Raw genomic sequence first — 12,428 nt, 5'->3', positions numbered from 1 at the left:
AAGGTTCTGAGGTCTCCCTCAAGCCCTATTCTTTTATTTAAATCTTCTACCTTACTTCCAAGCTCTCTTTCTGGTTTATTCCTCTTCCCAGATTTCTCCTGTTGAGCTTAAGCATATAATGGGCTCTACCCTTGAACTCTATGTTAAAACTGAGATTCCAATATCAATCAGACAACTGAAAGCTACTCTTCCAATTATCATCTGCCTTCAAGTTCCTATCTCTGTAGTCTTCACACCTCTTAGGACACTCATGAATCCCTCTTGGATCCCTCCTTTATTTTCTATTCATTGCCAGGTCACAAGCTGCTATAGTCAACCTACAAAGAACTTAACCTTTCCCTGTAGCCAAAAGAGCTCTTGATTCCAAAACCCCTGGAATTTCCAGTCTTCCCCAGAGTAAGAATCTTCTTTCTAACCACAACTTGTTCCTGCCTTTTTACTTGATTCTTTTATTTGGAATCAGTCAAGTCTGGATGTGAGTAACAGGAACAAACAGGTGTATTCCATTATGAATATAATAAACGCTTTCCTTCCAGAGGAGACAATGGCAATCATTATTAAACTGGTGCTGATTCTAGTATTTTGGAAGGTTTTGCATTACCATGAATGAGATCTCTAAAGATAGAGATTCTCTGACAGATTTCTCTGAAGAAAACTGGCTATAATCTCACAGCATGAGAAAACACACTGCTGAGTGGGTTTAATGGTACATAATAAAGGGATGACGTAAAGTTGATGAGTCATAGGAAGACACAGTAAATGTTGCAGATAAATTAAGCAGCACAAGACTCACTTCAGGAGTTCACAGAGAAGATTAAAGTGTGGAATGGAATACAATAAATGTAAAAAATGTGTTTGCTCAAACATGAATCCAATAGGAAACACTGTTGGAAATTATGAAAATTAAGAGATACTATGAATTCTTCAACATCAATTTTTTTAAATTATACATAAAATTTCCTATAAATAGCTAAAAATTAATTTTATTCTCATAAAAATGAGAAAAATCTACTTTTAAAATTGACAGTAGTAACTAAAGCACAGAAAACGAAAAGATAAGTTTATATTCAAATTCTGATTATTTAATAAGTTATCAAGCCATGTCCAAGAAACCATTTTTCCTTTGTAGTCAACATAACAATTTTCAAAGTCTTGATTAATAATAAATAATTTAAAGCTCTAGCATTGTTCAGTGCATAGGAGAAGGAAATGGTAACCCACTCCAGTGTTCTTGCCTGGAGAATCCCAGGGACGGGGGAGACTGGTGGGCTGCCGTCTATGGGGTCACACAGAGTTGGACACGACTGAAGTGACTTAGCAGCAGCAGCAGCAGCAGTAGCAGTAGCAGCAGCACTGTTCACTCAGTCACGTCCTACTCTTAGCCACCCCATGGACTGCAGCATGCTAGGCTTCCCTGTCCTTTGCCATCTCCCGGAGCTTGCTCAAAACTCATGTCCATTGAGTCAATGATGCCATCCAACAATCTCGTCCTCTATCAACCTCTTCTCCACCTGCCTTCAATCTTTCCCAGCATCAGGGTCTTTCCTAATGTGTCAGCTCTTCACATTGGTGGCCAAAGTACTGGAGTTTCAGCTTCAGCTTTAGTCTTTCTAACGAATAATCAGGATTGACTGGTTTGAGCTCTTTGCTGTACAAAGGACTCTCAAGAGTCTTCTCCAAAACTGTAGGTCAGAGGCATCAATTTTTCAGTGCTCAGTCTTCTTTATGGCCCGAATCTATATGGACCTTCGTCAACAAACTGATGTCTCTGCTTTTTAATATGCTGCCTAGGTTGGTCTTAGCTTTTACTCCAAGGAGCAGGCATCTTTTAATTTTGTGGCTGCAGTCACAAACTGTAGTGATTTTGGAACCCAAAAAAACAAACTCTGTCACCGTTTTCATTGTTTCCCCATCTATTTGATATGAAGTCATGGGATGAGATAACATGATCATTTTTTGAATGTTGAGTTGTAAGCCAGCTTTTTCATTCTCTTCTTTCACTTTCATCAAGAGGCTCCTTGGCTCCTCTTCACTTTCTGTGAAAAGAGTGGTGTCATCTGCATATCTGAGGTTACTGGTATTTCTCCCAGCAGCCCCGATTTCAGCTTGTGCTTCATAAAGCCTGGCATTTCACATGATGTACATTGTATATAGGTTAAATAAGCAGGGTGACAATATACAGCCTTGACATACTCCTTTTCCAATTTGGAACCAGTGCATAGTTCCATGTCCAGTTCTAACTGTGGCTTCTTGACTTGCATACAGGTTTCTCAGGAGGCAGGTAAGGTGGTCGGGTATGACCATCTCTTTAAGAATTTTCCAGTTTGTTGTCATCCACACAGTCAAAGAACTTCGAGAAGTTGATGAAGCAACATGTGTCTTTCTGGAATTCACTTGCTTTTTCTATGATCCAACAGACATTGACAATTTGATTCTGTTGTTCCTTTGCCTTTTCTAAATCCAGCTTAAACATCTGGAAGTTCTTCGTTCACGTACTTTTGAAGCCCGGCTTGGCGAATTTTGAGCATTACTTTGCTAACGTGTGAAATGAATGCAATTGTGTGGTAGTTTGAACATTATTTGGCATTGCCCTTCTTTGGGACTGGAATGAATACTGAGCTTTTCCAGTCCTATGGCCACTGCTGAGTTTTCCAGATTTGCTTGCATATTGAGTGTAGCACTTTAACAGCACCATCTTTTTGGATTTGAAATAAGTCAGTTGGAATTCCATCACCTCTACTACCTCTGTTCATGGTAATGCTTCCTAAGGTCCACTTGACTTCACACTCCAGGATGACTGGGTCTAGGTGAGTGATCACACCATTGTGGTTATCAGTGTCATGAACATCTTTTTTGTATAGTTCTCCTGTGTATTCTTGCCACCTCTTCTTAATATCTTCTGCTTCTGTTAGGTCCATATCGTTTCTGTCCTTTATTGTCTCCATCTTTGCATGAAATGTTTCCTTGGTATCTCTAATTTTCTTGAAGAGATCTCTAGTCTTTCCCATTCTATTGTTCTCTTCTATCTCTTTGCACCACGCATCCAACAGCAGAGAGGGTGGTGGAGAAGAGCCACCCCATGCCCAAGGCCAGGGGCGGTGGCCGGGAGGAGCAACCCCATGTCCAAAGAGTGGTGTCTGTGCGGGCGCAGGAGGGCCTAGAGGAGCCATCCCATGTTAAAGGTCAGGAAGGGTGGCAGTAAGGAGATACCCCTCATCCAAGGTAAGGAGCAGTGGCTGTGCTTTGCTGGAGCAGCTGTGAGGAGATATCCCATGTCCAAGGTAAGAGAAACCCAAGTAAGATGGTAGGTGTTGCAAGAGGGCATCAGAGGGCAGACACACTGAAACCATACTCACAGAAAACTAGTCAATCTAATACACTAGGACCACAGCCTTGTCTAACTCATGAAACTAAGCCATGCCCCTGGGGCAATCCAAGATGGGCGGGTCATGGTGGAGAGGTCTGACAGAATGTGGCCCACTGGAGAAGGGAATGGCAAACCACTTCAGTATTGTTGCCTTGAGAACCCCATGAACAGTATGAAAAGGCAAAATGATAGGATACTGAAAGAGGAACTCCCCAGTCAGTAGGTGCCCAATATGCTACTGGAGATCAGTGGAGAAATAACTCCAGAAAGAATGAAGGGATGGACTCAAAGCAAAAACAATACCCAGTTGTGGATGTGACTGGTGATAGAAGCAAGGTCCGATGTTATAAAGAGCAGTATTGCATAGAAACCTGGAAAGTCAGGTCTATGAATCAAGGCAAATTGGAAGTGGTCAAACAAGAGATGGCAAGAGTGAACGTCGACATTCTAGGAATCAGCAAACTAAAAGGGACTGGAATGGGTGAATTTAATTCAGATGACCATTATATCTACTATTGCGGGCAGGAATCCCTTAGAAGAAATGGAGTAGACATCATGGTCAACAAAAGAGTCTGAAATGCAGTACTTGGATGCAATCTCAAAAATGACAGAGTGATCTCTGTTCGTCTCCAAGGCAAACCATTCAATATCACAGTAATCCAAGTCTATGCCCCAACCAGTAACGCTGAAGAAGCTGAAGTCGAACGGTTCTATGAAGACCTACAAGACCTTTTAGAACTAACACCCCAAAAAGATGTCCTTTTCATTATAGGGGACTGGAATGCAAAAGTAGGAAGTCAAGAAACACCTGGAGTAACAGGCAAATTTGGCCTTGGAATGCAGAATGAAGCAGGGCAAAGACTAATAGAGTTTTGCCAAGAAAATGCACTGGTCATAGCAAACACCCTCTTCCAACAACACAAGAAAAGACTCTATACATGGACATCACCAGACGGTCAACACCGAAATCAGATTGATTATATTCTCTGCAGCAAAAGATGGAGAAGCTCTATACAGTCAACAAAAACAAGACCAAGAGCTGACTGTGGCTCAGATCATGAACTCCTTATTGCCAAATTCAGACTTAACTTGAAGAAAGTAGGGAAAACCGCTAGACCATACAGCTATGACCTACATCAAATCCCTTATGATTACACAGTGGAAATGAGAAATGGATTAAGGGACTAGATCTGATAGATAGAATGCCTGATGAACTATGGATGCAGGTTTGTGACATGTACAGGAGACAGGGATCAAGACCATCTCCATGGAAAAGAAATGCAAAAAAGCAAAATGGCTTTCTGAGGAGCCCTTACAAATAACTGTGAAAAGAAGAGAAGCGAAAAGCAAAGGAGAAAAGGAAAATATAAGCATCTGAATGCAGAGTTTCAAAGAATAGCAAGGAGAGATAAGAAAGCCTTCTTTAGTGATCAATGCAAAGAAATAGAGGAAAACAACAGAATGGGAAAGACTAGAGATCTCTTCAAGAAAATTAGAGATCCCAAGGGAACATTTCATGCAAAGATGGGCTCGATAAAGGACAGAAATGTTATGGACCTAGCAGAAGCAGAAGATATTAAGAAGAGCTGGCAAGAATACACAGAAGAACTATACAAAAAAGATCTTCACAACCAAGATAGTCACGATGGTGTGATCACTTACCTAGAGCCAGAGATCCTGGAATGTGAAGTCAAGTGGGCCTTAGAAAGCATCTCTATGAACAAAGGTAGAGGAGGTGATGGAATTCCAGTTGAGCTATTTCAAATCCTGAAAGATGATGCTGTGAAAGTGTTGCACTCAATATGCCAGCAAATTTGGAAAACTCAGCAGCAGCCACAGGACTGGAAAATGTCAGTTTTCATTCCAATCCCATAGAAAGACAGTCCCAAAGAATGCTCAAACTACCACACAATTGCACTCATCTCACACGCTAGTAAAGTAATGCTCAAAATTCTCCAAGCCAGGCTTCAGCAATACTTGAACTGTGAACTTCCTGATGTTCAAGCTAGTTTTAGAAAAGGCAGAGGAACCAGAGATCAAATTGCCAACATCTGCTGGATCATGGAAAAAGCAAGAGAGTTCCAGAAAAAACATCAATTTCTGCTTTACTGATTATGCCAAAGCCTTTGACTGTGGATCACAATAAACTGTGGAAAATTCTGAAAGAGATGGGAATAGCTGACCACCTGACCTGCCTCTTGAGAAACCTATATGCAGGTCAGGAAGCAACAGTTAGAACTGGACATGGAACAACAGACTGGTTCCAAATAGGCAAAGGAGTATGTCAAGGCTGTGTATTGTCACCCTGCTTATTTAACTTATATGCAGAATACGTCATGAGCAACATTGCTCTGGAAGAAGCACAAGCTGGAATCAAGATTGCCGGGAGAAAAATTAATAACCTTAGATATGTAGATGACACCACTTATGGCAGAAAGTGAAGAGGAACTAAAAAGCCTCTTGATGAAAGTGAAAGAGGAGAATGAAAAAGTTGGCTGAAAGCTCAACATTCAGAAAACGAAGATCATGGCATCTGGCCCATCACTTCATGGGAAATAGAAGGGGAAACAGCGGAAACAATGTCAGACTTTAGTTTTTGGGGCTCCAAAATCACTGCAGATGGTGAGTGCAGCCATGAAATTAAAAGACGCTTACTCCTTGGAAGAAAAGTTATGACCAACCTGCTGCTAAGTCGCTTCAGTCGTGTCCAACTCTGTGTGACCCCATAGACGGCAGCCCACCAGGCTTCCCCATCCCTGGGATTCTCCAGGCAAGAATACTGGAGTGGGTTGCCATTTCCTTCTCCAACCTAGATAGCATATTCCAAAGCAGAGACATTACTTTGCCAACAAAGGTCTTTCTACTCAAGGATATGGCTTTATCAGTGGTCATGTATGGATGTAAGAGTTGGACTCTGAAGAAAGCTGAGTGCCAAAGAATTGATGCTTTTGAACTGTGGTGTTGGAGAAGACAAGAGTCCCTTGGACTGCAAGGAGATCCAACCAGTCCATTCTGAAGGAGATCAGCCCTGGGATTTCTTTGGAGGGAACGATGCTGAAGCTGAAACTCCAGTACTTTGCCCACCTGATGCAAAGAGTTGAATCATTGGAAAAGACTCTGATGCTGGGAGGGATTGAGGGCAGGAGGAGAAGGGGACGACAGAGGATGAGATGGCTGGATGGTATCACTGACCCTATGGATGTGAGTCTGAGTGAACTCCAGGAGTTGGTGATGGACACGGAGGCCTGGCAAGCTGGATTCATGGGGTCGCAAAGAGTCCAACACAACTTAGCGACTGAACTGAACTGAACTGGCACTGGTCATAATAAAATTTCAGATTTCATATTTAACATCATTTTTAAAAAGGCCATCTCTGAGCGTATATTATCACACAACTGCAACTAAGAAGCTACAGACATTCTTCTCAATACATTAGACAAAAATAATTTAAACTAGGCCATTTATAGAGAGGAAAACAAGGGAATATTTTTAACAACTTAGAATATAAATGAGATACTATTTTGAAAACAAAACTCTAATCTAAAACACTAAATCATTTGGATGATGTTATTTAAGATAAATAATATATGGGACACAAGACTTTTAAAGTTCACAATGAGCCATTTGTATTAATTGCAGGTAGATTATCTGCCTCAGGAGGTGTCCTGTGCTACTATTCTTAAGTCTATAACTAACCACACACACAAAATTGCGTAACTCTTGAACAAAATTGCCAAAGGTAATAGCTGTAGGAGAGTTTATAAATTCTCTATCTCCAGCTGTGAGAAATGGACCATGAAAACATCTTTAATGACCATCCTACAATATTATCTTTGCCCTAGATAGCTAAGTCTGGCTAGAGCTGTTCACAAGGGAGATGAAAGATGGGAGAAAGCAAAATGGACTATGAGAAATAGATGTAAGATCTGCATGTTAAATATATATAATACTATTTGTCAAATATGAACTTTATCATTTCTACCAGGCTTTCATTTATTCCACTATTTTTATATATCATGTGATAAAACAAGAAATCTTTAAAAGTTGTCAGCGAAAATACTTCCATGATTTTGCATCAACTCCAGTACCCAACCTGGCTCTATCCTTTCTTCCAAAGCCATTCCCTTCTGCACTGAAATGCCATATCTTCCAGCCCTCCCATTCCTCCCTACCATCTGTCCATTAAATTTGTTCAAAATAGTCAAATACATGGAAAAAAAGGTGGCACTGATCAGGAGATGGCAGGAATAAGTGTAGAATCGGAACACATCCATGGAGTGCACCAGCAGCTATGAAGCCTTACTTAGACACTATGAGCAACACAGCTTCCATGCAAGTGATATTTCACTTTTGTCCTCAACCAAACCATGCTCCTTCAAACAAAAACTACGAATAGTTTAGGTTGCTTTTCATTTGAAGCTGAGGTAAAGAGGTGGCATACCATTTGAATAGAAGCTGTATCTTTTTTCAAAGCACTTGAACTTCCAAGACCCCAAGACAGAATGCTTAGCCAGTGTACCTGGTTCTTTAATTCACGTGTTCCTCTTTCTCTAAACAAATACCTTTCTCATAGCTAGAGTTTTTAAAGCTTCCGTGGTGACACAGTGGAAAGGAATCCACCTGCCAATGCAGGAGCCACAAGAGACATGGGTTTGATTCCTGTCAGGAAGATCCCCTAAGTAGGAAATGGCAACTCACTCCAGTATTCTTGCCTGGAAAACACCATGGACAGAGGAGCCTGGTGTGCTATACTCCATAGGGTTACAAAGAGTCATACATACATGACTGAGCACAGATACATATATACAGAGTTTTTAATAAAAGCCAGCATTTTCTCAAGCAAGAGGGCGGTGACTACAAAAGATTTGTTTGTGTGTTTTATCTAATCCAGCATCCACCTGGGTTGGAGTAACTGCTCGGGTGAGAGAACATGTTACCTGATGTTTTGATGAGTAAGTCCAAAATATCCTTCTGCTAGCAAGCTAAGTGCATTCGCTTGTACTGTTGTACTGTCCTACTTCTGATTAATCTCCTCAGAAACCTCGCATGTCTTTCCTCTGTTCTCTTTATCTCCAGTATCTAATTTAATTCCTTCATGTAATAGGCCACCACTCTACAATTCTTATAGTTTCTTCTTTGGTTCTTTTGGTAGCCAATTTATTTGCTATACTCAAACTCTGCACTTCATTACCCATTTAGTACTAACCCTTGCCTAGCTAAACTTATTTAGAAAATCAAAACATTTTCCACAATTTTAACAATAAGCCCTTATTGTTTAAGCCCTTTGTTTAATGTGAATGTATCTGGTAAGGTTGCCCAATAAAGCCTAAGGGAGACTTTGTATATAAGGTTAGTTACACATACTTAAAAAATGAATGAATTATATCTTTTTCAATAAGGTATAATATTAACACTTATGATAAACTTGCCTAAATTACAAAATATCCTATAGATGAAACAAAACATGTAGTTATAATGACCCATGTTGTCTGAAAAGGTTTCCAAAGTTTTGCTTCATTTGTGCTACTCCAGCCTCAGCAGAAGCTTAGAAAAATCTAAAGGGCATTTTATCCTTTCTGATTATATAAAATCATTATGACTCAACTGTGGGCAAATACTCCCTACAATTGGCATATTCTGCCAATCATTACTCTAGGAATCTTCACTCTATAGCATGAATTTGCTTCTGTTGGTCTTGTGTAGTAGAACTTACTGAATTAGTTGAATAAGGATCACATCTTATACTACATTCTATTTACCACATACCCCAATCAATATAATAAAAACTTGTTGCACATTTCTAGACTAATATTTTTTATTATGTATTTATCTTTCAAAACTAGTATTTTGCATGTTTCCATCTAGTCAAAGCTATGGTTGTTCCAGTGGTCATGTATGGATGTGAGAGTTGGATTATAAAGGAAGCTGAGTGCCGAAGAATTGATGCTTTTGAACTGTGGTGTTGGAGAAGACGCTTGAGAGTCCCTTGGACTGCAAGGAAATCAAACCAGTCAATCCTAATGGAAATCAGGCCTGAATATTCATTGGAAGGATTGATGTTGAAGCTGAAACTGCAGTATTTTGGCCCCCTGATGTGAAGAACTGACTCGCAGGAAAAGACCCTAATGCTGGGAAAGATTGAAGGCAGGAGAAAAAGGGGATGACAGAGGATAAGATGGTTGGATGGCATCACCAGCTTGATGAAGATGAGTTTGAGCAAGCTCTGGGAGTTGATGGGCAGGGAAGGCTGACATGCTGCAGTCCATAGGGTCACAAAAAGTAGGACACGATTAAGCGACTGAACTGAACTGTACTGAAGACTAACATAAAGCTGATTTTCCACTGGGAAAAATTTTATGGTATTTAAGAGTTTTCTGAAATGAGTTATGATTTCCTTTTATGGAAAAAATAAAATGAAATAAATCTGTTTAATAAAATTAGCAATTTAAAAATATCAGTGAAATTTCCTTAAAAATATCCATTCTGTTACTCTGAAATAAAAATTCTACATTTTTGCTTCTTTTGTTTTCTCTCAAAGAATATTAATGGCATAATTAAGGTGGCATTGAATAGATAATGCTGATTTTTTTTCTAGCAAAAGAAAGGTTGCTTTAGTAATTTTCTAAGAATGCTTATGGGCCTACCTCACTAGTCTAGACAATGCAATAAGAACTATATATGCTTAATAAAAATATTTATATTTTGTTTATAGATTATTTACCATTGGTTTATTTAAGTGAGCATAAATATATGTGAACCTATAATCCTTCCAAATCCTACAAGGATATAAAAAACAAATTACAGGTGAAAAGAATGTTTAAAAGGCAGTTGGCATGCAAAAGCTTACCTGGTGATATTTCACAATAATTTTCTAAGAAAATCAATTTATAAATAAAAGAAGTTAGAATTTACAGACTTCTTATTAACCTAAGAAAAACACATTAAGTATAAAGTTTCATTATATACAGGGAATGTGAGAATGACGCTTTAATCATTTCAATTTTTAATGTCAAAGGTGAATAGATTTGATTTTGACATCATGATATTATAAGTTTGAGATTCTTAAAAGATTGATGAAGATAGAGACTTCAAAACTCCCCAAATCTTTAGACACTGTGGTTCAGTCTGCAGTTGCCTTAGATCTTCCTAGATCTTTTGATGTTTAAAAACAGTTAACTGAATCCAAAACGTCAAAATTTAGGGATGGGAGAAGAAGGATGAAGAGGAGAGGAAAAGATTAGGGAGAATGTCTATAGTTTGTTTACTGTCTTACATGGAACTAGAGAAAATAGACCAGCCTATGCAATTAATCTGGAAATTAAACATTATTTCCATAACTGAAGGTGAATATGAAAAATATAATTCTTAGTGAACACCTTTTCTTAACATTTATACATTGCCTTCTTTTCAGACAAATTTTTCAGTAAAAATTATTATTAAAATCTCAATCACTAAACATGCATTTATTAAACATAAAAGGTGGTACTACATATACTCATTGGACCAAAGAAGTAAAATCTCTTCTTCAAAAAGTACTGTATCTAAGAAATAATATTAAAACCAAAAGGAAGACATGTTTTCTCGTTTAAATTTTCTCATTTCATTTTGTGAACATTTTGTAGCATGGCATATGACAGCTGAAATACAAATTATCCTTTACAAAAATGTCAAAATGATTTGTTGAAAGTAAAAAACTCAAGATTTTAAAACACAGTTTTGGTCTACAACCACATATTCATCAATTCCAAACTTTCAAAATAGAAAATGAAAAGTTAACATTTCATTGTCTAAAATTTAAAAAAAAATACTTACACTATGGACTTTTCCAGGCGACTTCCCTGTGAACCAACAATCTCCCCCAATGTACAAAACACTTGTCCCAGAAAGTCCTAAAATAGATAAAAAGATTAAGGCTCTTAAGTTACCAAACTGTCTTTACGTATTCTGTACATCATATCTGCATTGTTTTCATTGTTAAGATATTGAATTCTCTAACTTCCAATAATAAACAAAATGAGCTCAAAATACATGAATTTTAGCATATGATTGTCCCCTAAGTTTGCACAGCCTTCTGTTCTTTTAATCAGTAAGTTAGTTTGTTATTATGAATGTTCAGACATTGTATTTGCTTTCTTTCTCTTTTTTAAATTAAAATGAAAATGGAAAACAAGTTCCAGGATTTGAATTCACAATTGACTTGACTTGAGATGTCCCTGAAATTACTAAACTTTTGTCTGAGAAGGCAAATCATAAACGCACAGGGCAGTGGTGGCTAACACTAACAGTGCTACTTACAGAAAAGCAGTGTGATAGCATGGCTACAGCTAGGATCCAGAGTCACACTGCCAGATGTCTATTCCAGCACAACCACTGACCATTTATGAAATGGCAGTTATTGTGCTGTCCAGTTTCCTCAAATACGTAGTTGCCCCCTTATAGAGCTGTTGTGAGTTCAATGAGTAATTATTGCATGAGATGATATTTGCAGATACTAAGTGCCTCCAAATGGGTTAAGTATAATATTAAGTCTTATTTTCAAGACTCAGAATAACCCTGAAAAATGAGAGGTTTGTTACTAATACTATTAATAAATTTCACATATAAAGAAACTAATCATCTAAGAGGTTTTCCTTCATGTTTTAAGCATCAATGAATAGCAGAGATAACACTAACCCAGATATTCTGATTCAAGACTGAAATTCTGCCTAAGGATTGAAATATCAAAAATACAATGCAACTCCCCATGTTAATAAAATAAAGTTTCCAACACCATCCAGATATGTGAGTCAAGAAAACATAGAGGTGGTTCAGGGCGAGGCACATCATAGCCTGTGTATGATCCCAAGCTGCCTTGAAGGAGAAAGTGGGAGATCTGTCTAAACTGTACTGTGAACTGGTCTAGGAAAATCCCTAAGAAAGAATGATAGCAAACAAAATGCTATTTTAAGTTTTACTAAATACCTAACAAGCCACAAAAGTAAAAACTGTGTTATTCACAGGAAGCTGCCCTAAATCTCTTGAGAGAAAAAAAGGCCACTGTAGACCAGGACAGTCAAGAGAA

General features: G+C 38.4%; 1 protein-coding gene across 2 annotated transcripts in view; it reads right to left on the bottom strand.

Moving 5' to 3' along the window:
* Nucleotides 1–12,428, bottom strand: part of CPNE8 (copine 8) — a 257,610-nt gene that overhangs the window by 133,790 nt on the left and 111,392 nt on the right. For both annotated transcript variants that reach the window (XM_018047942.1, XM_005680172.3), the window contains exon 6: nucleotides 11,180–11,256. In XM_018047942.1, coding sequence (XP_017903431.1) covers nucleotides 11,180–11,256 — 77 coding nt within the window. The remainder of the gene's footprint in view (nucleotides 1–11,179; nucleotides 11,257–12,428) is intronic.

Source organism: Capra hircus, chromosome 5, assembly GCF_001704415.2.
Source record: "Capra hircus breed San Clemente chromosome 5, ASM170441v1, whole genome shotgun sequence".
NCBI lineage: Eukaryota > Metazoa > Chordata > Mammalia > Artiodactyla > Bovidae > Capra > Capra hircus.
This window is presented reverse-complemented; position numbering and strand designations above follow the sequence as displayed.